The sequence below is a fragment of the Amblyraja radiata genome, chromosome 8 (assembly GCF_010909765.2).
Source record: "Amblyraja radiata isolate CabotCenter1 chromosome 8, sAmbRad1.1.pri, whole genome shotgun sequence".
NCBI lineage: Eukaryota > Metazoa > Chordata > Chondrichthyes > Rajiformes > Rajidae > Amblyraja > Amblyraja radiata.
The window spans coordinates 7,506,247-7,533,684 of NC_045963.1; the positions used below are offsets into that span (position 1 = coordinate 7,506,247).

Consider the following 27,438-nt stretch of genomic DNA (forward strand, 5'->3'; position numbering starts at 1 on the left):
GTGGAGTTTGCACGTTCTCCCTGTGACCACTTGGGTTTCCCCCCACATCCCAATAAAGTGTGGATATTTAGGTTAAATAGCCTCTGTAAATTGCTTCCTGTGTGTAGGAATTAGATGAGATAGTGGGAAAACATGGAAGGTATAAACAGTGCGGACTCAGTTGGCCCAAGGGCCTTTTTTTATGCGGTATCTTTAAACTAAACCAAACCATGTGTCCTAACATCTTCATGTGTTGTTTTTGTTTAATTATCCACACCAGTGCAATGGGATATTTTTCAATAATAATATACATTGTATAAATTTAGCTGAGCAGAATTCCCTGCCGCGTAATCCTGACATTTTCCTCTTCTGTGATCCCAATGAGACAACATCCATTTTGTGTTGTCAGCAAACCTACTCAACAACACATCTACATTTATATGCAGGTCATTTATATACATCACAAACAACAGAGGTCCCTGCACAGATTCCTGGAGAACCCCTGGTTACAGACCACCAGCCGGAATATTCAGCTGGCAACACAACCCTTCTAGGAATAAGCCAATTCTGAATCCATACGACCATGAATTCTGTACATCTTAATCTTGTGAATCGTGTTAACATGAGGGATTTTATCAAAAACCTTTCTAAAATCCATGCATACAACAGCTAATGCCCTATCTTCATCAATCTCCGTCGTCACCTCCTCAAAAAAGTTCAAATAAAGTCAGTAAGATGCAATCTGCCACATATAAAGCTATTTCTAATAAGTCCATTATTTTGCAAATAGGAATAAATCCTACCTCAAAGAATTTTCTCTCGATAGTTTTTTACTGACATGAGGCTCACCAGCCTATTGTTGCCTGGATTAGTCAAAGAGTGTAACAGTGTGGAAATAGGCCCTTCGGACAACAATGTCCCAGCTACACTAGTTCCACTTCCCTGCGCTTGGTCCATATCCCTCCAAACCTGTCCTATACCATGTACCTGTCTAATTGTTTCTTAAACTAAGTCGATTGTTTAAGAGAAGTAAAGCAGAAGGGCAAAAAGGGGCCAGGAGATGCTCTGGCGGGTAGCATTAAGGACAATCCCAAAAGATTGTATTAATACATAAGGCGGAAAAAGGTAACTAGCGAGAGAGATAGTGGCAACAGGAGATGGGCAAGGTCCTCAATGAGAATTTCTCCTCTGTATTTACCGAGGAGAAAGACTTTAGGACGGAGGAAATTGGAGCAGTCACTGGAAGTGTCTTGAGAGCAGTCAGGGTTACCATCGAAGAAGTACTGAAAGTACTGTCGTGTTTGAAGGTGGACAAATGCCTGATCAAATATATCTGAAGACATTGTGGGAAACTAGAGAGGAGAAGTGAGGGAGCCCTGGTTGAAATTTACGAGTCATCCTTAAATACAGGAGAGGTGCCAGAGAATTCAAGGGTGGCAAATGTTGTGCCTCTTTTCAAGAAGGGCTGCAGGAAAATGCTGGGAACTATAGGCCGTTGAGCTTAACATCTGTAGTTGGTTAGTGACAGGAGAGTATTCTGAGGGATAGGATATCCATCCATTTGGATGGGCAAGGAATGATTAGGAATAGTCAGCATGGTTTTGTACGTGGGAGGTCGCATCTCACAAATCTGATTGATTTTTTTGAAGACATTACCAAAAAGCATGATGAGGGCAGAGCTGTAGATGTTGTGTACATGGACTTCAGTAAGGCGTTCAACAAGGTTCCGCATGGCAGGCTGCTCTAGAAGGTTAGATCGCATGGGATCCAAGGAGAGATAGCTGATTGGATAGAAAATTGGCTCCATGGAAGGAAGCAGAGTGTGATGGTGGAAGGTTGCTTCTCAAACTGGAGGCCTGTGACTAGTGGTGTGCCTCAGGGTTTAGTGCTGGGCCTGTTACTGTTTGTCATCTGCATCAATGATTTGGATGAGAACATACAGGGCAAGATTAGCAAGTTTGCTGATGATACAAAAGTTAGTGGTTTTGCAGATAGTGAAGATGGTTGTGAACGATTGCAGCCGGATCTGGATTGATTGGCCAGGTGGGTGGAGGGATGGTTGATTCCTTGATTGTTCTCTTAAACAATCGACTTCCCTTCTGAAACGAGACATAGTTTAATGACATTGATGTTTGCATTGCTGTTTATGGGTCTCGACTCAGACACTTCACTAGTTAACCTTCCTGGAGTCCTCAAATCACCCCAGACAAATTAGCTGTTTGTCATCTTGAATAGTAATTAACAATTTTAAACATTGGCTTTTGCTGCAGATTTCTCATGCTCAGCAAGTGTTCAGTAGTGTAGGAAGGAACTGCAGATGCTAATTTACACTGTAGATAGACACAAAATCCTGGAGTAACTCAGCGAGTCAGGCAACATTTCTGGAGAGGGGGTTTTGTAATAGAATGAGGTAGTCAGTTTTCAAGTCAATAGGAAAAGCATTTTTAAATGTAACGATTTTCATCTAGCAACAAGGTCTCTTAAAAGCTTTATGGGCCTGTCCCACAGGCGATTTTTCAGCGGACTGCCGGCGACTGTCAAGTTTCCGGCAGTCGCCTGAAAAACCGGGAACGGCGACTGTCAGAGTGGAACACACACACACACACACACGCGCACACGCACACACGCACACTGACACGCACACTCATCCACACGCACACACAGACACACACAGACAGACACAGACACACACACACACACACACACCCCTTCCTTCACCAGCCCGTGTGAAGTGTGAATTTGTTAGACAGCGTTCCCCCCGCTTGCCTTGTCTAAAAAAATTCACACGGTGCAAAGCCAAGGTGATACAGACACACACCGGGATGAACAGGAAGGTTGGCGCTGTAATAAGACTGCTAAAGCACAGTCCTTTAAAAGTGGGGGGAGTGGTGGGGAGAAGGAGTGGAGACAACTTTTAAGAAGACAGAGATACACGGCTGTGAAGCGAGGCGGACATTTAACATTACCGGTCGGTTATCCTTGATTCGGAAAACTACTGCTTACCTTTTTTTTCCCAATCAGCCAATGAAATCCCATTGGTCAGCACCATCTCCAACATACTAGAACCTTCGACCTCCTGGCAAGCCACTAGGACCTCCTGCCGACCCACCTACGGCTCGAGAATTCTCGCTACTCTCCATGGCGGCTTCATTCCAGTCGCCGCTAATTTTTCGACATGTTGAAACATTCACGGTGACCATAATGAGGCCGCGACTAGTTCCCAGAATGCGGGAACTCCTCACGACCATGAAGGCGGCTTACCGGCAACCACCAGCGAACATGTGGCGACCGCATAATCTCCTGAAGTCGCCTAAAAAGTCGCCTCAGTGGGACAGGCCCATATAGCTGTTTAATGCACCGTGTAGTGTTTATCTTTAAACCATCCAAAAATATTCAGATAATTATAAAGATGATGGTTAAATGCATTGAGGTGCTGCAATCTAAAGGGAGACTGAGCAACACCCAGCACTACATCCTTTCATCGTATTTAAAATGCACAATAGTTTTAGAATGATGTGAAGCAAAAAAATCTGCTTGGATGCTATATTTTCGATCTTTCAATCCTAATACATTGGATCATGACCAGCCAAAACTATTTTTGAGTCTTGTAAGATGTGCTGATGCTAGTAAGATTTAAATTAATTTTAAATAACTTTATAAAGACCTTCAGAGTTGGCAGATATAAATCTTAGTGTTATTTTTATGAAAACGTGCTTTTCACCCGAAGGGAAATTTCTGTTCCAAATATCAATAACAATAAATCACCCAGGCAACTTTGTTTTTTTTATTAAAATAAACTCACGTTTAATGTACAAGCACTTTTTTTTCCTTATGATCTAAGTAGAGACGTATGAGTTGCCGCAGGAAGTTTCTCAAAAATGTTTCAGACTTAATCCTGTCTTTCAATCAGGCACATGCCATGAGTAATTACTCAAGGTAGGCAGGCGGCTTTTAAAAAAAATCTTAAACCGCGCATGCGCAGATTGTTCTCTCCTTAATAATAAAAATTAAAAATAAGTAACAATTCTAAATCTCCTTCATTTTTTAATTACTGAATGGGTGGGGGAGGGAGGATGAAAGCAGGTGGAGAGATGGTGGGGAAAACGTGAGCAGCACCGGGAAGTTGAATCAGTTGTAATCTTATTGAATGACAATAGTAATTCAAGGGACCAATTGGAGGGAGAGTTGGCAGATATAAATCAGACTCTCCACACGCTCGCTCACCTCTGGCAGTGCTCTCCGTCTGAGCATCTCTCACCTGCCGCTCGCTGAGAGCACTGCCAGAGGTGAGCGGGGACCAGCAGAAGGGGCTAAAGTGGCAGCCGGTTCTGCTGTCAGGTCCCGGCGGCCGCTCGCAGTCACCCAAGCTGCTTCCTTCCTCGGAAGTGGCGGTCAGTTCTGCTGTCCGTGCCCGGAGCGCTGCGGCAGCCTCCCGAGCTAATTCACTCCCCTGCCACAATGCGGTGGCTCCGTGCCCAGAGTGTCGCAAGTCGGTTACTGGCCCCAATCCCCTCCTTCACAACGCTCCTGCGTTCCCCGCAACTTTACCCCGGGCCAGACTCCCCAAACACTGTGAAAGGAACCCTTCCCCCCACCCATCCGGGAAATACTGTATTTAAAAACATAAAGCACCAAGAAATGTACTTGCCACGGTATTGGTACACGAACTCCATTCTTCTCTCTTTGCTTCCTAACATACCCTTCAGATAATGTCAATCCATATTTGAAAAACCCGCCAAGAAACTTGCGCTGCGCATGCGCAGAAGGCTGCTGCACCTGCGCAGTACTGCAAAGGCAGAATTTCAGCTCCGCTTGAAATTGACGGCTTCAGGCAGCGCTGACGGCACGTGGGCTGCACAGACCATCTCGTGTAACAAGTGCTGCGATTGAAAGGCACGGAGAATTATGCCTACTTAAGAGATCGATCTCTTAGATAGGCATAATTTTCCCATGCCTTTACTATTTATATTTAATGATTACCATGTCATAATTTTAGTCGGGGTAGGCAGTGCCTACCTTGCTACCCTGACGGCACGTGCCTGCTTTCAATACTTGCAGGAGCATGCTAACAATCATTGATAATGACAACAAGTATTAATACATATTAATTGTCTGACAAAAAAAACCAGAGCAATTTTTTTTGAGTCATAGGGTGATACTGTGTGGGAAAAGGCGATTCGGCCCAACTTGCCCACACCGGCCAACATGTCCCAGCTATACTAGGCCCACATGCCCGCGTTTGTTCCATATCTCTCCAAACCTATCCTATCCATGTACCTGTCTAACTGTTTCTTAAATGTTGGTTGAGTCCCTGCCTCAACTACCTCCTCTGGCCGCTTGATCCATACACCCACCACCCTTTATGTGAAAAAGTTACCCCAAAGATTCCTATTAAATCTTTACCCCTTCACCTTAAACATATGTCCTCTGGTCCACAATTCACCTACTCTGGGCAAGACACTCTGTGCATCTATCCGATCTATTCCTCTCATGATCTTATACACCTCTATAAGATCACACCTCATCCTCCTGCGCTCCAAGGAATAGAGTCCCAGCGTACTCAACCTCTCCCTATAGCTCAGTCCCTCTAGTACTGGCAACATCCTCGTAAATCTTCTGTGTACCCTTTCCATCTTGACACCATCTTTCCTATAACATGGTGCCCAGAACTGAACACAATACTCTAAATGCAGCCTCACCAACGTCTTATACAACTGCAACATGACCTCACAACCTCTATAATCAATACTCTGACTGATGAAGGCCAATGTGCCAAAAGCCTTTTTGACCACCTTACCTACCTGCCACCACCTTCAAGGAGCCACGCATGTACTCCTAGATCCCTCTGCTCTACAACACTCCGCAGAGCCCTACCATTCGCTGTGTAGATCCTGCCCATGTTAGACAACTCAAAATGCAGCATGAAAATTGCCAATTGTCTGTTTTCCATGCCTGTTCATTTTTACCATTCAAAATAGCTGTTTTCCATTGTGTGTTGATGTCGGTGCTGTACAACGTAGCACACTAGGTTTCCTGTTCTTGGTGACCCTGTATCTGATGCAACCAAAACTAGAGTGATAGAAGTCCAAATAATGTAACTCTTAAGTTGGGTGTAAAGAACTTGGTTGTTCTCAGTTTGATTCCTCGTGGTGAGAGAACAGAGTTCAAACTGTTATCTAAGTGCCACATGTTAGAATAGAACGGGTAAAATTGCATTGATGTTAGCATGAGATGAACAAAACAATCCTTTCAGTGCAAGGCAATAGACCAGAGTCCTGAATCTGGTCATATTCGTGAGCTGAATGAATAAGTTCTGCTGCCCTTTTTCAAGTGTTATGTGCGTTAATGATTTTAACTTTTACTATTCACAGTGTTAGACATGGCTCGGCACGTTCCTCTATATAGAGCTCTTCTGGAGTTGCTGCGTGCCATTGCGTCGTGCACTTCCCTTGTGCCTCTCCTACTGCCTTTATCTGGAGATAACAGCGAGGAGGATGAGGAGCAGTCTGAAACCCTGACCTCTGTTGGAACTTTACTCGCAAAAATGAAAACTTGTGTGGACACTTACACCAACAGATTAAGGTATGTTCTGGATGCAAATGTGGGCTCAAAATGGTCATATTCTGTTGGTAACCTAGGGTTATCGTTCTTTGTACCCCAATCTAAAGCATATTTTAAAATAACTAGATGGAGTAAATTGGCATTAACTATCTGCATATTTGATGGCAAATAGAAATCAACTACTTGATTCAAAATGTGCATCTCAATATTCAGCTGTATTTTGCAAGCTGAATCATTGGGAAAATACTTTGTTGCCTAGAAAATCACTCCCTACCCCAGTCTTTATAAGCACACTGTTTCCCTTAACCATCTTTTCAGCCAGGTATTTCCCACTTATCGTGTACTGTGCATCTGTTTTCACCAGGGACAAGGACATGGAGGACAGTGAGAAGAGTGTGGAGAACATTAATGTGCAAGGGCAGATTGAGATTAAGGAGGATGTGGTGTTGCGGCATTAAGATGGATAGATCGCCAGGACCCGACTGTATTTATCCCAAATTAACGAGTGAGGCAAGAGAGGAGATTGCAGGAGCCTTGACAAAGATCTTTGTGTCTTTGCTAGCCACAGGCGAGGTCCTGGTTGACTGGAGAGTGGCAAATGTTGTTCCTTTATTTAAGAAGGAAAGTAAAGAGAATCTGGGGAATTTTAGGCCAGTAAGCCTCACGTTAGTTTTCCATAGATCCCTGAAAGTGGCAACACAAGTTGATAGAGTGGTAAAGACAGGGCTGCCAACTCTCACGCTTTGAGCGTGTGAATCACGCATTTGAATAAACTCTCACGCCCTCACGCTGATCAGAAATTTCTCACGCACTGTGGTGAGAAATTCTGTGATCAACGAAAATTTAAAAACTCAGATAAACTGCGTGGTCCGCGGGTGTTGGAGAGCAGGGGCTGAGGGAGGGATGGAAGCAGCGGGCGGGTACAGATACGGGGAGTCGGGGCTGGCGAGTGTTTGCGGGGCTGGCGAGTCGCTCGCTGCAGTTCCGGTCATGGAGCAGCCCCAGTGCAAGAGTCCCGGGCCGTCGGAGGCGGAGGAAGCGTTGCGCCGCTGCCACTAGAGTCTCTGTGCCGAAGGGACAGAGACTCTCAAAGGGAGGTGGAGAGAGAAAGAGTGGAAGGAGACAGGGAGACAGGGGGGAGAGGGAAAGAGGGGTGAGAAGAGAGAGAGGGGAGAGGGGAGAGACAGAGAGGGAGTGAATGGAGAGAGAGAAGAGGGAGAGGGGGGAGAGTGAAGTTGGAGAGGGGGGGAAGAGAGAGAGAGAGGGGTGAGGGAAGAGGTGGAGAGGGTAGGAGAGAGAGGGGAAGAGAGGGGTGGTAAAAGAGAAAGGGGGAAGAGGGGGAAAGAAAGAAACGGGGGAAAGAGAGAGATGGCGGGGCAAAGAGAAAGAGGAGATAGAGACAGAGGAGAATGAGAGAGGGGAGAGAGCAAGGGGGAGAGTGAGGTGGGAGGGAGAAATGGGGAGAGAGAGAGGTGAGAGAGAGACAGAGGGAGGGGGAGAGAGAGACAGAGGGGGAGAGAGAAGAGAGAGGGGGGGAGAGAGAAGAGAGAGGGAAGGGGAGAGAGTGAGAAGGGAAGACAGGGGAGATAGAGGGGGTGAGAGGAGAGACAGAGAAGGAGAGAGACGGGGGGAAGAGAGGGGGAGGGGAGAGATAGAGGGGGAGAGAGAGTGGGGCTATGCTCCCTCGGGCTTGGTCTCGCAATTTCTCACTCCCAACTCTCTCCCAATGTTGGCAGCCCTGTAAAGAGGACATATGGTATACTTGCCTTTAAAGGTCAGTCATTGAGTATGAGTTGGATGAGAACATACATGGCAAGATTAGCAAGTTTGCTGATGATACAAAAGTGAGTGGTTTTGCAGATAGTGAAGATGGTTGTGAACGATTGCAGCAGAATCTGGATCGATTGGCCAGGTGGGCGGAGGAATGGTTGATGGGATTTAATACAGGGAAATGTGAGGTGTTGCATTTTGATACGTCGAACAAGGGCAGGACTTAAGGGCCTGTCCCACTTACGTGTCCTTGGCACGTTAATTACGCGACCTCGTGGTTGCGTTGAGCCGTGACGGTCCCGCGCGATTTCATGTGTGTGCACAGTCGTCTGGAGCGCGTGATGTCATTTGAAGATGGACGCAAAATGCAGGAGTAACTCAGCGGGACCGGCAGCATCTCCGGAGAGAAGGAATGGGTGACGTTTCGTGTCGAGACCCTTCTTGAGTCTGAAAGAAGAGTCATAGGTTCAAGGCGAAGGGGAAAGGATTTAATAGGAATCTGAGTGGTAACTTTTTCACACAAATGGTGGTGGGTGTATGGAACAGGCTGCCGGAGGAGGTAGTTGAGTCTGGGACTATCCCAAAGTTTAAGAAACAGTTAGACAGGTACATGGATAGGACAGGTTTGGAGGAATATGGACCAAGTGGAGGCAGGTGGGACTAGTATAGCTGGGACATGATGGCCGATGTGGGCGAGTTGGGCTGAAGGGCCTGTTCCCACAATGTATCACTCTTTGACTCTATGACTGTAATAGTCAGAATGTTATGCAGCTTTATAGGACATTGATTAGGACACATTTGGAATATTGCGTGCAGTTCTGGTCGCCCCTTTACAGGAAGGATGTGGCGGCTTTGGAGAGGGTGCAGAGGAGATTTACCAGAATGATGTCTGGATTAGAGAGTATTACCCCATACATTACATAGTTCCCGGGAGCGCTTGGACAAGCTTAGATTGTTTTTTTGGGTACGCCAGAGGTTGTGGGGAGAACTGATAAAAGTATATAAAATTATGAAAGGAATAGATGCTCAGAAACTTTTTCCCAGGATGGAAAAATCAAATACTAGCAGGCGTAACTTTTAGGTGAGAGGAGCAAAGTTTGAAGGAGATGTGCAAGGCAAATGTTTTACACAGAGAGTGGTGGGTGCCTGGAACACGCTGCCAAGGTTGGTGGTTGAGGCCGGTGTGCTAGTGGTGATTAACAGGCTTTTGTGTCGGCACATGGATATGCAGGGAATGGACACAATGCTCTACATGTGACATCACCAACGTCTTATACAACTGCAACATGACCTCCCAACTTCTATACTCAATAATCTGACTGATGAAGGCCAATGTGCCAAATGCCTTTTTGACCACTCGACCATCCGCGATTCCACATTCAAGGAACCATGCACCTGTACTCCTAGATCCCTCTGCTCTACAACACTCCCCAGAGCCCTACCATTCACTGTGTAGGTCCTGCCCATGATAGACTTCCTGCAACACCTCACATTTCTCTGTATTAAATTCCATCAACCATTCCTCAGCCCACCTGGCCAAACGATCCAGATCCTGTTGCAATTTATCACTTGATTCACAACCTAATTTAATTTTGATTTGATTCTAACGCTGTTGGGAAAGTGTAGACAAGAGGTGGTTTAGCTGGAGGGACCTGTGCCGCATGGAGGCGGGTCATGTTGAAAAAGCTACTTTTATAACTACTAAACCAGGTTCGCTTCTTAATAAACAGACACCACACAAACTGTTTGGTAGACCAGTTCACAACTTTACTTATTATCGGCCGATGGAAGGGAGGGAGAACTCCAGTCAAGTAACCATTACAGACACTTGACCGTCCTCCGTTCACCTCACTGAACAACAGAATTACATTGCCTTAAATAGGGTTTTTTTGTCCCCTTAGCACATTTCACAGACATTAGTCATGGTCAGAGGTACAGGAAAAGGTTTCCACAGAATGCATCACATCAAAGGCCTTTTGTTTACATAGTACGATAACATTGGCCATTTGGTTTACGACATTTTATCTTCACAGAGATCACCCTAGCTCTCGCTGCTTCCTCTCTGTCATTTGGTCCTTCATAAACATAGGCCATTTGGTTTATGGCATCTTACTTCAAAGATGTGACTAGCTGTTTCTTTCTCTGTCACTTCCTCACTTGGGAGACAATGTTATAGGATTTATTATCCCACACACCCGCAACCTGAGGCAAGCCTAATTTGAGACTAAATATAAGCTGTAAGCTAGCCCAGAAGCCAATTTAATATCTTCTTATATTTTAACTAAAATTCAGCTTCATCAATGTAAGTGGCCTTTATGATGTGCCACCTTCACCGCACAACCTCAAACAGTGGTAGGTGGAGACACGTGGTCCTTGTGTTCAGAAGTGATAACATTGAGGAGTATTTTATCAGGATGTAGGACTAGTCTTTCCCAGGGTCAGTATACTTGGAATAACCACGTCTTGAAATGTATTGCTGCAGCAATTGAGAGAAGGAGAGCACCGATGAATTCAGTCAGTATCAGGACTGTGACTCAGACAGGTATTTGCACTTAGATGGACATGGGCTGATTAGGGACAGTCAGCATGGTTTTGTATGTGGGAGGTTGTGTCTCATAAATCTGAGTTTTTGACCAAAAAGGTTGATGAGGTCGGAGCTGTAGATGTATATATGGACTTCAGCAAAGCATTCGAGGAGGTTCCTCATAGTAGGCTGCTCTGGAAGGTTACATTGCATGGGATCCAAGGAGAGATAGCTGAATGGATGGAAAATTGGCACCATGGAAGGAAGCAGAGGGTGACGGTGGAAGGTTGCTTCTCAGACTGGAGGCCTGTGACTAGTGGTGTGCCTCAGGGTTCGTTGCTGGGCCTGTAACTGTGTGTCATCTATATCAATGATTTGGATGAGAACATACGTGGCAACATTAGCAAGTTTGCAGGTGACACAAAAGTGGCTGTTTTTTCAGATAGTGAAGATGGCTGGGAAAAATTGCAGCAGGATCTGGATCGATTGGCCAGGTGGGCTGAGGAATGGTTGATGGAATTTAATACAGAGAAATGTGAGGTGTTGCAGGAAGTCTAACATGGGCAGGACCTACACAGTGAATGGTAGGCCTCTGGGGAGTGTTGTAGAGCAGAGGGATCTAGGAGTACAGGTGCATGGTTCCTTGAAGGTGGAGTCACAGGTAGATTGAATGGTCAAAAAGGCTTTTAGTATATTGGCCTTCATCAGAGTATACACAAGTACAGTGCATTCAAAAGGTAATCAGACCCCTTCACTTTTTCCACATTTTGTTGTTACAGCCTTATTTTAAAATGGATTAAATTATTTTTTTATCATCAATCTACACACAATACCCCAGAATGAAGAAGCGAAAACAGGTGTTTAGAAATGTTTGCAAAGTAAATAAAATGAAATAACTGAAATATCACATTTACATAAGTATTCAGACCCTTTGCTATGACACTCAAAATTGAGCTTAATTCATCCTGTTTCCATTGATTATCCTTGAGATGTTTCTACAACTTAATTGGAGTCCACCAGTGGTAAATTAAATTGACTGGACATGATGTGGAAAGGCACACACCTGTCTATATAAGGTCCCACGGTTGACAGTGCATGTCAGAGCTAAAACCAAGCCATGAAGACAAAGGAATTGCCCGTAGTCCTCCAAGACAGGGTTGTATTGAGACACAGATCTGGGGAAGAGTATAAAACAATTTCTGCAGCATTGTAGGTCCCAAAGAGCTCAGTGGCCTCCGTCATTCTTCAATGTAAGAACTTTGGAACCACCAGGACTCTTCATAGAGCTGGCCGTCTGGCCAAACTGAGCAATCGGGGGAGAAGGGCCTTGGTCAGGGAGGTGACCAAGAACCCGATGGTCACTCTGACAGAGCTCCAGAGCTCCTCTGCGGAGGTGGGAGAACCTTCCAGAAGGACAACTATATCTGCAGCACAGCACCAATCAGGCCTTTATGGTAGAGTGGCCAGACGGAAGCCACTCCTCAGTAAAAGGCACATGACAGCCCGCTTGGAGTTTGCCAAAAGGCATGAGAAACAAGATTCTCTTATCTGATGAAACCAAGATTGAACTCTTTGGCCGGAATGCCAAGCGTCACGCTTGTAGCGTCATACCCAAGAAGACTTGAGGCTGTAATCGCTGCCTAAGGTTTCTCAACGATGTACTGAGTATAGGGTCTGAATACTTATGTAAATGTGATATCAGTTATTTCTTTTTAATTACTTTGCAAACATTTCTAAACACCTGTTTTCACTTTTATTATGGGGTATTGTGGGTAGATTTATGAAATAAAAAGAAATGAAATGAAATATCCATTTTAGAATAAGGCTGTAACGTAACAAAATGTGGAAAAAGTGAAGGGGTCTGAATGCACTGTACATGGATAGGACAGGTTTGGGGTGATATGGGCCAAACACGGGCAGGTGGGACTAGTGTAGCTGGGACATGTTGGGTCTCGAACACTACTAAACACTAAACTATGAATTGTGGACTGTCTTTGGTTGCACCAAGAAATTCAGGATAGTTTGCACTCTTATTGTGGTTATTAATTTATTGGTGTTTTTTTGTTTATTTTGTGTTTACGGACTGTAAATCACTGGTTGGCACACACTCGGTGGGCCGAAGGGCCTGGTTCCGTGCTGTTTCACTTTAGTCTCATTACACCTTCACTCTGATGCCACTGGTCTGCACCAGCGAGCCCTTCATGACCCACTGCAGCTGTAGTTGCGGCTCACGTTGTAGCCCCTAGGGACATCGCTTTCTTCAGACCGACGGGACGCACCAGATCACCACTGGCCCCACCCCCCCCCCCCCCCCCCTTTTCACCTGCTGTCTGTCGTTTGTTCCTGTCAGCCGTCACTTTGTCTGCTTCCCGCCCCACTGCCACCTCCTCGCCTGCAGTTGGGGGAGAAGGAGCCAGAGGCCCCGGTAGATGGAGAAGTTGAGTGGACAGAGCGGCGGTGGGGAGCGGGCAAAGCCAGGGCTGATGGGATGAAGTGGCATCTGGTGAGAGGGGAGGTGACCGAGCGTGTCCTGTCGTTGGCGGCTGCTGGAAGAAAGTGCTTCCTCCGGGGCTGCAGCATAAGCTGCAGCAACAGCCGTGCCGACTGGACTCTGTGGTGGGTGAAGGCTTGCGGGTGCATCGTGCGAGCCGGGGTGGCGTCGGAAGCCGTGGTGTCGGAAGCCGTGGCTGGGGAACCAGGGCTCCATCTGCTGTAACTGGAATCATTGTAAAGGTGTCTGTTAAAATGAGGGTTTACTGTACTCACTTGATATCAGCATTTGTAAATATATTAGGAAAATTAGGTGAGCTCTTTTCAAATAACATAAATATTGCTTGCTCTTTCTAACAGATCAAAGAAAGATAAAAGCAAGACAGGAACCAAGACTGATGCAGCAGAGGCAGAATCTGAGGGACTAACGCTACTAGTACCTGACATTCAGCAAACTGCTGAGATTGTACAGTTGGCAGCCACCAGCCTCCGACAAGCAGTACATGGTAAGCCTATTAACCGTTTATTACCAAACAGTGTTTGGCAAAGATTTGAGAAATGTTAATTTGACCAACCTATAGTTTTGTTAAAAGGCAAAGTTTGCTTTTTTTTGTCAGAATATTATTTAGTTTATATTATTTCTGTTCATAAGTTGTAGGAATAACAAGTAATCCATTCTGCTCCTTGGATAATTCAGTGAGAAAATTATATTTCATAAGCATCTTCCTGGCCTTTCCAAATAATCCTTTATTCCCTTGCGTTTGCAAATCTCCTTATCTCAGCCTTGAACATTGTCCGACGACTTGGCAACATGGCTCTCTGTGGCAAGGAGTTACAAGACTCATTACCGTCTGATAGGAAATGATCCTATTTCAGTCTTAAATGAATGCCCGCTTTCTTGACTCTCCCATGAGTGAAATATTTCTCTCCGCATTTTCCTGTCGAGCCACCTTAACATCATATTTTTCAATAGGATTGCACCTCCTTCTTCAAAAGTAGGATCTCGGCCTGCTTTAAGCCTCATAAAATAATGCCTCAAGACTGAAACATTTTGTCGAACCTTCTCTGAATTGCTTCCAATGAAATAATATTATTTCTTAAATTGGGGGAACCAAAATTATGCTGAGTGCTCTTGATGTGCTTTCACTAATGGCAGTAGGAATTCCCCACTGCTATATTCCAGCTCCCATGACATATAAACCACCGCATATTAAGTAAAACTCCTCTGTTACCTATTGCATTTATGTGCTCTCTTTCAGCATTTCATACTCATCACCCCCTACTTTAGTTCATGCTGCAACTTTCTGCCCATGTTCGCAATTCAGCGTTCCAGGGTCAGTCATAGAGTGATAGAGTGTGGAAAAAGGCCCTTCGGCCCAACTTGCCCATGTCCCATCTACACCAGCCCCACTTGCCTGCGCTTGGTCCATAACCCTCCAAACCTATTCTATTCATGTACCTGTCTAACTGTTTCTTAAATGTCGGGTTCGTCCCTACCTCAACTACCTCCTCTGGCAGCTTGTTCCGTACACCCACCACCCTTTGTATGAAAAAGTTAATTCTCAGATTCCTATTAAATCTTTTCCCCTTCACCTTAAGCCTATGTCCCCTGGTCCTTGATTCACCTAATCTGGGCAAGAGACTCATTCTATTCTTCTCTTGATCTTATACACCTCTATAAGATCACCTCTCATCATCCTGCGCTCCAAGGAATAGAGTCCCAGCTTACTCAACCTCTCCCTATAGCTCACACCCTCTAGTCCTGGCAACATCCTCGTAAATCTTCTCTGTACCTTTTCCAGTTTGACAACATCTTTCCTATAACATGGAGCCCAGAACTGAACGGAATGCTCTAAATGTGGCCTCACAAACATCTTATAATAATAATAATAATAATAATAATAATAATAATAATAATTTGTTTATAGGGACAGTGCATATTAATGAACATTTGCATGTAAATATGCGAGATTGTAGCCAATCAGTAGCTAATTTCCGTCTCTAGTCCCAGGCAAAGGTAGGTGAAGTGTCTTGCCCAAGGACACAACGACAGTACACACTCCAAGCAGGATTCGAACCGGCCACCTTCAGGTTGCCAGCCGAACACTTAGCCCATTGCTCCATCTGTCGTCCTTATACAAGTGCAACATGACCTCCCAACTTCTATACTTAAGATATCTTTCTATTCTTTTCGCTCATTCTCTTTAAGCCATTGGAAAATATTTCAGTAATATATAGGATTTGCTACAGTATTTAATTGGATCTCTTTCAGAAAAGAAAATAGCAGAATCAACAAATAAAGCAATGATGAGGTCGAGGCCCATGGCAGTTACACGCTCTTTAGAGGAAAAATATGTAGCTACAATGAAAAAGCTGCAGTTTGGTAAGTTTATTTATTCGTGGTGAGATGGGGCAATGTTACGCTTTGCGCATTGAGATTATATCTGTGACAGTTCTTTAATAAACAGGTCAATGAGCATAGTTGAATAGTCTTGTCACATTTGCAGTGGCTTAATGAACTGAGGGATTCCATTATATGTTGTCATTTGTATCAGCATCCTTTGGTCAGAAAGGAAAGTGCTGGCCAGATTTCATCTGTCAATGTGGCACTTTGGTGTGGCTGGTGTGTTAACAGTGTTAACATTAGAGGGCCAAGAAAGCTTTATTTCTACAGTAAATAGAATTTACCCGATTCCTATTTAGTTTTGTTCAATTTAGAGATACAGCACGGAAACAGGCCCTTCGACCCATCGAGTCCACACCGACCAGCGACTCCCCCACATTAACACTATCCCACACACACACACTCGGGATAATTTACATGTATACCAAGCCAATTAACGGACAAACCTATACGTCTTTGGAATGTGGGAGGAAACCAAAGATCTCGGAGAAAACCCACGCAGTCACGGGGAGAACGTACAAACTCTGTACAGACAGCACATGTGGTGGGGATCTTTTGTTAAATTGAATTTTGTTTAAGTTAAGATATCCACATTTCACAATTTGGCCGATTGAGTGGGTATTTGCTGCCCATCAGCTAAATCCAGATCCCATCTAAATGTGAGCATCTTTGCAATTTATCCTGTGCTATGTTATCTTGTGCCTTTGAACTTCATACATGAGCAAACGAGAGCAGCAGTGGTTCAAATGAATTCAAGATGTTTTTTGTCTCTTACCATGTGTTTATTCAGGAAAGCTGTCTGTAGATAATGATTCTCTGAAAGATCACCAAATAATGACATGAAAATCAAAACATCTGCAAAATAAGAGAAAAAATTCAAATGTTGGGATAAAATATAGTGATAGATGACCACCTGAAAGAAGTGACACAGGCTTTCGTGCTCTGAAGGAAATTTTAATAAGTTATTTCGTCCAAATCCTCATTTGCACTGAGGAACAAAGCATAAATAATACATGTTTATAATATCTTGTTGGAATGCACAGGATTTGTTTCCTATTGTCATGGAATATTCAATGTTTCATCCACTCTGTGACTGCATTCCCTAATTTATCTCAGGATTTAAAAATGTGCCATTGTTACCAATCTGATACGTGCATTGTAGTTGACAGTGTACTATGTTTACATATTCTGTTGTGCTGCTGCAAGTAAGAATTTAATTGTTCTATCTGGGACATATGACTATAAAATACACTTGATGAAAACAGAAAACCTATCAAAATCGTGCCAATGGATTTTCAAATATTACTTCTGTAGTTTTTGCGACATTTTGAAAAAGAAATAGCACTTTATTTTAATCTCTCAAGCTTTAATTTTTTCCCTTATTATACAGATGTTTTGATCTTTGTGTCATTATTTGGCAACCTTTCTGGAGAATCATTTTGTGCTGACATTTATTAAAACATTTATCACAACAGATAATCCTCCGACATTTTCGCCACCTCCAACGGGATCGCACCACTCGCCACATCTTCCCATCTCCTCCCCTTTCGGCTTTCCGCAGAGACCACTCCCTCCGTAATTCCCTGGTCAATACGTCCCTTCCCACCCAAACCACCCCCTCCCCTGGCACTTTCCCTTGCAACCGCAGGGAATGCCACACTTGTCGCTTTACCTCCCCCCTTTACACCATCCAAGCAGTCTTTCCAGGTGAGGCAGAGGTTCGCCTGCACCTCCTCCAACCTCATCTATTGCATCTGCTGCTCTAGGTGTCAGCTGCTCTACATCGGTGAGACCAAGCGCAGGCTTGGCGATCGCTTCGCCCAACACCTCCGCCCAGTTCGCATTAACCAACCCGATCTCCCGGTGGCTCAGCACTTCAACTCCCTCTCCCATTCCTTTCCGACCTTTCTGTCCTGGCCCTCCTCCATGGCCATAGTGAATCCCACCGTAAATTGGAGGAGCAGCACCTCATATTTTGCTTCGGTAGTTTACACCCCAGTTAACATTGACTTCTCCAATTTCAGATAGTCCTTGCTTTCTCCCTCTTTCCCCTCCCCTTCCCAGCTCTCCCACAGCCCACTGTCTCTGCCTCTTCCTTTCTTCTTCCCGCCTCCCCACCCCCACATCAGTCTGAAGAAGGGTCTCGACCCGAAACGTCACCTATTCCTTTGCTCCATAGATGCTGCCTCGCCCGCTGAGTTTCTCCAGCATTTTTGTCTACCTTTATAATATAGATAAATGTGAGGTTATCCACTTTGGCGTCAAAAACAAGGGGGCAGATTATTATCTCAATGGGGTTAGGTTAGTTAAGGGGGAGGTGCAGCGAGACCTGGGTGTCCTTGTACACAAGTCACTGAAAGTTGGCGTGCAGGTACAGCAGGCAGTGAAGAAAGCTAATGGAATGTTGGCCTTCATAACAAGAGGATTTCAGTATAGGAGTAGAGAGGTTCTTCTGCAGTTGTATAGGGCACTGGTAAGACCACATCTGGAGTATTGTGTACCGTTTTGGTCTCCTAATTTGAGGAAGGACGTCCTTGTGATTGAGGCAGTGCAGCGTAGGTTCACGAGATTGATCCCTGGGATGGCGGGACTGTCATAGGAGGAAAGATTGAAAAGACTAGGCTTGTATTCACTGGAGTTTAGAAGGATGAGGGGGTATCTTATAGAAACATATAAAATTATAAAAGGACTGGACAAGCTAGATGCAGGAAAAATGTTCCCAATGTTGGGTGTCCAGAACCAGGGGCCACCGTCTTAGAATAAAGGGAGGCCATTTAAGACTGAGGTGAGAAAAAAAAATTTCACCCAGAGAGTTGTGAATTTGTGGAGTTCCCTGCCACAGAGGGCAGTAGAGGCCAAATCACTGGATGGATTTAAGAGAGAGTTAGATAGAGCTCTAGGGGCTAGTGGAATCAAGGGATATGGGGAGAAGGCAGGCACGATTTATTGATTAGGGCCGATCAGCCATGATCACAATGAATGGCGGTGCTGGCTTGAAGGGCCGAATGGCCTCATCCTGCACCTATTTTCTATGTTTCTAAATCATAAATAGCTTTCCAATTTATTATTGTGCTCTCAACTAGATATGTTGTCCCACTAACGAGAAAAGCATCTTCAGCTAAACCAGCCCGATCTAATCTCTTATTGCTGGCAGATTTGCTCCCTGATGATGTTATTGGTTAATGTTGTTTTGTTTCTGAGTGTGTGTGTGTGTGTGTCAATATCTCATGGGTACATTTTGCTTGCTTTTAGATACTGCTGAGATGGTCACAGAAGATGATGATGGGAAATTGGTGTTCAAAGTAAACTATCATTACATGTCTCAGGTGAAAAATGCTAGTGATGCTAACAGCGCTGCCAGAGCCAGACGTCTTGCCCAGGAAGCTGTCACACTCTCGACGTCTCTGCCTCTTTCCTCTTCATCCAGTGTATTTGTGCGCTGTGATGAGGAGAGATTGGATATCATGAAGGTAAGTGCATTATTATGAAGCTAGATAGTAAATCTGCACATGTGCAATGGATTTCATTCATTTCTCTAAATTCATTCAATCTTAACGTGCTCTGTGAACCATGTGGGATTTCTAAAACTAAAACTGGCCATTGGTCAAGGCCAAAACCTACATGAGTGGTTCACAGGAGGGCTAACCAAACCAGAAGTTTGCATAGGAGGAGCATGGTGATTTATGAGGATTAAGGACTGGTGTAGTCATAAGGAGATCAATACAATACCTTACAATAATACTTTATTAGCGAAGTATGTTTTTCATTTGCCAAGTCATTGCCAAATAAAAAGCAACAAAACACACAAAATTCCCAGGCAAGGGATCGGCTCCGATGGTAAGTTCACCCCCCGCGGTGGGGCTCAAAGTCAGTCCAGAGCGAGTCCTCCTGCTCCAAGATGTTAGGCCGCAGAGTGACCAGAGATACGACTTGGAAAATAATCATATTTCAGGCGGGGTAAGAAATTGAAAAAAAGTTTCCCCAATCCCCTCCCCCACCCCCCACATAAAACAAACCAGAGGACAATAACACAAACTTTTAAAACACACTAAAAATAACAAAAAAAAGACAAAAAAGCAGACACTGTTGGTGAGGCTGCCATCATGCGGCGCCCCTGGTGGTCATGCTGTGATTTGAGAGCAAGGATGAGAATTCTCAATTTTCAAGACTTTGCATAAGTGGGAGATGGTGCAGGGGATATAAATGAACACAATGACTTTGTCACATTTTAACCGTTTAGTGAATTGTGACATTGAACAATAGTGTTTTGTACTATGTGTTTAAGAAGGAATTGCAGATACTGGAAAATCGAAGGTACACAAAATTGCTGGAGAAACTGCTGGTTTACACCGAAGATAGGCACAAAATGCTGCAGTAACTCAGCGGGCCAGGCAGCGTCGACCCAAAACGTCACCCATTCCTTTTCTCCAAAGATACTGCCTATCCCGCTGAGTTACACCAGTATTTTGTGTCAGTATCTTCTTGCTTTGTACCCTGCTAGGGATTGAAACCCGATTGGAGATTTTCACATGGAGTTGTGGGAGAGGACTTGGAGAACACAACCCTTTCAAGCACTGTAAAGATGAAAAGGAATTTGGAGAAAGATTCCAATTTACAGTGAGAGAAGTAAAATATTATTGCTTGAGGAGGGACATAATGGCATTAAATCTGTAGGAGTATGGAGCAATACTTGAAAGAGAACTTCATAACAACCTGGGGTATCATGAAGAAAGATGGCGGCTTGGTAGATTAAAGAGGAGGAAGTGGGTCCTCTGTGCAAGATAAGTTTGTGTTGAGCTGGTGCAGAGGGGGATACACGTGTTTGCAATGAGGGGAACATTTAATATTTGACCTGATGAACCAGTGAAAGATAGTTGGATAAGTGTCAGGACAGCAGCCTGCACAATCTGTCTAAATGGCAAAGAAATCCCTTAGCATCTGTTATTGATGCCATGGGGAAAAGTGAAATTAAGATGTTTTTTGGCAGAATGATGATAAGAAGGGGCAGTCCAGGATTATTCTGGAACAATGAGTAGATTTACCAAACTAAAATACTGTTTCATTGCATTTTCTGGTACAGCCAGGCAATAAACAGCTAAACCAGGTGTTTAATATAACAATTCATATACAAGGGAATGGGAATGAGGGTTGTATCAGGGAGAATAACCAGGATATGAGAGAGCAAGAGTTTAAATCACACTGAAGGTGGATGTGAAGGTTTGATTGAGCAGATTAGTAGCTACAGAAATGTTGTGGCAAGTGGAGGAATAAACTTTAGGCAGTCGTGATATTAATGCTGCAAGTGTAAGTAATTAGGAACAGGCTATTTCCAAGGGCAAAGGCAGATTATTGGTGAAAAGCACACAAGGATGTGGTTTCAAATAGCCCTGGCTGAGAGTGACACAGGAGATTGGAATGCCACTGATAAACGCTGATACACAGTTGGCTATTTGCCCTCTTTCACATGCCCATGAACATCTTTAGATTTTTTTTTGCAAACCAGAAGGGATGATTTGCAGAGGTAGTTAACACACCAGCCCTTATTTGGATGTGGGGGGAAACCAGAGCACCTGGTGGAAGATGGGGCATTTTGCTCGACATGGGCAAGTTGGATCATAGGACCCCTCTCTGTGACTCTGGCTCTATGGGGCCGAATGTGATGGAAGATCCACTTGTGCACATTGTTTCATTGTGTTTTCATGAGCTCTTGGACCGTATTATGACCACTGCTGTTTGTGAGCTGATGTGAAGCAAATGCAGTCCATTCAGAAAGCATTCAGACCACTTTTTCCACATTTTGTTACGTTACAGCCTTATTCTAAAATGGATTAAATTCATTTTTTTAATTATCAATCCACACACAATACCTCATAATAAAAAAGCGAAAACAGGTGTTTAGAAATGTTTGCAAAGTAATTAAAAATAAATAACTGATATCACATTTACCTGAGTATTCAGACCCTTTACTCAGTACTTTGTTGAGACACCTTTGACAGCGATTACAGCCTCAAGTCTTCTTGGGTATGACGCTACAAGCTTGGCACGCCTGTATTTGGGTAATTTCTCCCATTCTTCTCTGTAGATCGTCTCATGCTCTGTCAGGTTGGATGGGGAGCACCGATGCACAGCTATTTTCAGGTCCCTCCAGAGATGTTCGATTGGGTTCAAGTCCGGGCTCTGGCTGGGCCACTCAAGGACATTCACATACTTGTCACAAAGCCACTCCTGCGTTGTCTTGGCTGTGTGCTTAGGGTCGTTGTCCTGTTGGAAGGTGAACCTCCGCCCCAGTCTGAGGTCCAGAATGCTCTGGAACAGATTTTCATCAAGGATCTCTCTGTACTTTGCTCTGTTCATCTTTCCCTCGACCCTGATTAGTCTCACAGTTCCTGCTGCTGAGAAACATCCCCACAGAATAATGCTGCCACCACCATGCTTCACTGTAGGTATGGTATTGGCCAGGTGATGAGCGGTGCTTGGTTTCCTCCAGACGTGACGCTTGGCATTCAGGCCAAAGAGTTCAATCTTGGTTTCATCAGACCAGAGAAACTTGCTTCTCCTGCCTTTTGGTAAACTCCAAGCGGGCTGTCATGTGCCTTTTACTGAGGAGTGGCTTCCGTCTGGCCTCTACCATAAAGGCCTGATTGGTGGCATGCTGCAGATATAGTTGTCCTTCTGGAAGGTTCTCCCAACTCCACAGAGGAACTCTGGAGCTCTGTCAGAGTGACCATCGGGTTCTTGGTCACCTCCCTGACCAAGGCCCTTCTCCCCGATTGCTCAGTTTGGCCGGGCAGCCAGCTCTCTGAAGAGTCCTGGTGGTTCCAAATTCTTACATTGAAGAATGACGGAGATCACTGAGCTCTTCGGGACCTGCAATGCTGCAGAAATTGTTTTATACCCTTCCCCAGATCTGTGTCTCAACACAATCCTGTCTCGGAGGTCTACGGACAATTCCTTCATCTTCATGGCTTGGTTTTTGCTCTGGCATGCACTGTCAACCGTGGGACCTTATATAGACTGGTGTGTGCCTTTCCAAATCATGTCCAATCAATTTAATTTACCACTGGTGGACTCCAGTCAAGTTGGAGAAACATCTCAAGGATAATCAATGGAAACATGATGAACCTAAGCTCAATTTTGAGTGTCATAGCAAAGGGCCTGAATATTTAAGAAAGAACTGCAGATGCTGGAAAAATCGAAGGTAGACAAAAATGCTGGAGAAACTCAGCAGGTGAGGCAGCATCTATGGAGCGAAGGAATAGGTGACATTTGAAGAAGTCAGAAGAAGGGGTTCGGTCTGAATACTTATGTACATGTGATATTTCAGTTATTTATTTTTAATTACATTGCAAAAATTTCTAAACACCTGTTTTCGCTTCTTCATTCTGGGGTATTGTGTGTAGATTAATGATAAAAAAAAAAAGAATTTAATCCATTTAAAAATAAGATTCTAACGTAACAAGATGTGGAATGTGAAGGGGTCTGAATACTTTCTGAATGCACTGTATATGTGACTGTCTCCTCGCATCAACAATTTATAAAAACTGAAAATGCTCCGTGTGAATGCTGGAATGAAATTATGATTCGGATGATTCTCTTCTACCTTCAGGTTTTGATCACGGGCCCATCGGACACTCCGTATGCAAATGGTTGCTTTGAGTTTGATGTATATTTTCCCCAAGATTACCCAAATTCCCCTCCACTTGTCAACCTGGAGACCACAGGAGGACACAGTGTACGATTTAACCCAAACCTTTACAATGATGGGAAGGTAAGGAAATATTTATGTTCAGGTAAAGCTGTAGTTACTTGGATTGTTAAGATCTACTGCTCTTCATAATCATAATCGGAATTTATTAGCTAAGTATGTTTTGCAACATACGAGGAATTTGGTTTGCCAGACAGTCACAATAAGAGATTCAAGATTCAAGAGAGTTTATTGTCATGTGTCCCTGATAGGACAATGAAATTCTTGCCTTGCTACAGCACAACAGAACATAGTAGGCATTGACTACAAAACAGATCAGTGTGTCCATATACCATTATATAAATATATACACACATGAATAAATAAACTGATTAAGTGCAAATAACATATAATGGGCTATTAATGTTCAGAGTTTTGTCCGAGCCAAGTTTAATAGCCTGATGGCTGTGGGGAAGTAGCTATTCCTGAACCTGGTCGTTGCAGTCTTCAGGCTCCTGTACCTTCTACCTGAAGGTAGCGGGGAGATGAGTGTGTGGCCAGGATGGTGTGGGTCCTTGATGATACTGCCAGCCTTTTTGAGGCAGCGACTGCGATAAATCCCCTCGATGGAAGGAAGGTCAGAGCCGATGGCCTGGGCAGTGTTTACTACTTTTTGTAGTCTTTTCCTCTCCAGGGCGCTCAAGTTGCCGAACCAAGCCACGATGCAACCGGTCAGCATGCTCTCTACTGTGCACCTGTAGAAGTTAGAGAGAGTCCTCCTTGACAGCCCGACTCTCCATAATCTTCTCAGGAAGAGGCGCTGATGTGCTTTCTTAATAATTGCATCAGTGTTCTCAGACCAGGAAAGATCTTCAGAGATGTGCACACCCAGGAATTTGAAACTCTTGACCCTTTCAACCATCGACCCGTTGATATAAACGGGACTGTGGGTCCCCATCCTACTCCTTCCAAAGTCCACAATCAGTTCCCTGGTTTTGCTGGTGTTGAGGGCCAGGTTATTGTGCTGGCACCATATGGACAGACAAAAAAGCAACAAGACACACAACTACATAAAAACTGACATAAACATCCACCACAGCGGCTCCTCCACATTCCCCACAGTGGTGGAAGGCAATAAAGTCTTATCTTCTTTCCTCCTTGCCTCTCGCGGTCGGGGGAGTCGAACCATCCGCAGCCGGTGATCAAGCTCGCACGTCAGGACGGTGTGAGCTCCCGTATCGGGGCGGCTTGGAGTATCCGAATTCGGTCCCTAATCTACAATTGGAGAGGGAGGTTAATCTACAATTGGAGAGGGAGAAGGGTAGATCGGAGGTGTCAGTGTTGCAGTTGAATAAAGAGGACTATGGGGCCATGAGGGAGGAGCTGGCCATAGTTGACTGGAAAGATACACTAGCAGGGATGACAGTGGAACAACAATGGCAAGTGTTTCTAAGAATAACACAGAAGGTGCAGGATCAGTTCATTCCTAGGAGGAAGAAAGATTCCAAGGGGAGAAAGGGACGGCCATGGGTGACAAGGGACGTCAGGGACAGTATAAAAATTAAAGCGAAGAAGTACAACGTAGCAAAGATGAGCGGGAAGCAAGAGGATTGGGTAATGTTTAAAGAACAACAGAAGATAACCAAAAATACATTACGGGGAGAAAAGATGAGGTATGAAGGTAAGCTAGCCAAGAATATAAAGCAGGATAGTAAAAGTTTCTTTAGGTATGTGAAGAGGAAAAAATTAGTTAAGACCAAAGTTGGACCCTTGAAGACCGAAAAAGGTGAATTTATTACGGGGAACATGGAAATAACAGACGAGTTGAACAGGTACTTTGGATTTCGTTCAGACCGAAAGGTCTGAATGACAAATAAAGGATTCAATTCAATTCGATTCAATCTGTCTTCACTAAGGAGGACACAAACAATCTTCCTGATATAGTAGTGGCCAGAGGATCTGGGGTGACGGAGGAACTGAAGGAAATCCACATTAGGCAGGAAATGGTATTGGGTAGACTGATGGGACTGAAGGCTGATAAATCCCCAGGGCCTGGTGGTCTGCATCCCAGGGTACTTAAGGAAGTGGCTCTAGAAATCGTGGATGCATTGGTGATAATTTTCCAATGTTCTATAGACTCAGGATCAGTTCCTGTGGATTGGAGGGTAGCTAATGTTATCCCACTTTTTAAGAAAGGCGGGAGAGAGAAAACAGGGAATTATAGACCAGTTAGCCTGACATCGGAGAATTGTGGAGAATTGAATAGCTAGCTGGTGAAATAGTGGAGCCAAATAATATTAGTGTCTGCAGGAGAATTAAAAAACTAGCTGGTTGGTTGAGTCAGTTAATTTCAGTGTCTGAACAGGAGCAGGGGAATTGAATTGAAAATAGACACAGAATGCTGGAGTAACTCAGCAGGACAGGCAGCATCTCTGGAGAGAAGGAATGAATGGGTGACGTTTTGGGTCGAGACCCTTCTTCAGACTTTTCAGAATTGAAAAGGTTGATGGGTGGAGCTTGTTCGTTTCAGCGCCGGAGGAGGAACGGGAAAATTGAAAAGCCGGCTGGTGGAGTTATAGTGGCAGTTAATTACTGTGTCGAAGCACAAACATTGAAAAGCTATACAGTGGAATGGTTGAGCCAGTGTCGGAGAAGGGGCGGGAGCACAGTAAAGCTAGTAGGTGATGGGGCGAGGTAATTGCATATTCGGAGCAGAAGAATTCAAATATTAGCAGGTGGATTGGTGGAGTCGGTTAATTTCCGTGTTGAGGCAGGGATGGGAGAATTGTAAAGCTAGCTGTGGATTCATGGAGCCAGTGAATTTCCGTGTTGAGACAGGGATGGGAGAATTGCAAAGCTAGCCGTGGATTCATGGAGCCAGTGAATTTCCGTGTTGGATCAGGAGCAGGAGAAATGAGAAGCTGGCCAGTGGATTGATGGAGCCAGTGAATTTCAGATTGGGAGCAGGAATGGGTAAATTGAAAAATTATCCGGTAAACTGGTGGAGCCACTTAATTCCAGTATTGGTGGAGAAGCAGGAATTCTACGCTGGTGGATTGGTAGAAGCGACTAATTGCTGTGTCGGAGCGGGAGAATTGAAAAGCCAGCTGGTGGAATATGGGCCAGACATATGGGCAGAAAGGACTAGTGTAGGTGGGTAAGTTGGGCTGAAGGGCCTGTTCCATGCTGTATTCTGTAATATACTCTCAAGGCATAGGTTGTATCTATGTGGAATTACACATTGTACCCCAGGTATTGTGTAACTAAGAATTGATACATTTGTGAAATAACTTCTGCTCCCTTATATTCAAATATTCTTGCTACAAGGAGTAGCATTTGATTGGTCTTGAATTTTTTTTAAATTCTTGTCTCTAACATTTTAATCTATTATGGACTCCCAGATCTCCATAGACATCCTCCACCGATAGTTTTCCACATTTTGAAACTGTCCTTTTTGCCCCAGTTACCTGCATTGAAACTCAGTCATTGAAACTGATTGAACTGCTCATTCAGTACCATTTCCCCCTTTTATTTCCTAAACTCCTGAAAAGTCTATTCTTTCTCACTAACCCATCGACTCCCCCTCAGAGTTATTTTGCTCTTAACCTCTACTGAGAGGAAATATACAGTAGACAATTGTTTTGCTTCAAGTCCCTGCCACAGAAGGCAGTGGAGGCCAAATGATATGGGGAGAAGGCAGGCACGTGTTATTGATTGGGGACGATCAGCCATGATCACAATGTATGGCGGTGCTGGCTCGAAGGGCCGAATGGCCTCCTCCTGCACCTATTTTCTATGTTTCTATGGGATGTAAGGGGGAACCAGCATGCTCATGGAGAGAAGGTGCAAACTCCACAACGATGCTAGCTGAAGTTGGCATTTAATTCAGGACCATATAATAACCATATAACAATTACAGCACGGAAACAGGCCATCTCGGCCCTACAAGTCCGTGCCGAACAACTTTTTTCCCTTAGTCCCACCTGCCTGCACTCATACCATAACCCTCCATTCCCTTCTCATCCA

The 27,438-nt window shown here is 44.4% G+C and overlaps 1 protein-coding gene across 7 annotated transcripts in view; it reads left to right on the forward strand.

The window, feature by feature from the left end:
• birc6 (baculoviral IAP repeat containing 6) overlaps positions 1-27,438 on the forward strand; it is a 344,318-nt gene that overhangs the window by 281,856 nt on the left and 35,024 nt on the right. For all 7 annotated transcript variants that reach the window (XM_033025120.1, XM_033025122.1, XM_033025124.1 and 4 more), the window contains 5 exons: positions 6,351-6,561; positions 13,685-13,830; positions 15,597-15,707; positions 18,981-19,198; positions 23,335-23,496. In XM_033025120.1, the coding sequence (XP_032881011.1) occupies positions 6,351-6,561; positions 13,685-13,830; positions 15,597-15,707; positions 18,981-19,198; positions 23,335-23,496 (848 nt within the window). The remainder of the gene's footprint in view (positions 1-6,350; positions 6,562-13,684; positions 13,831-15,596; positions 15,708-18,980; positions 19,199-23,334; positions 23,497-27,438) is intronic.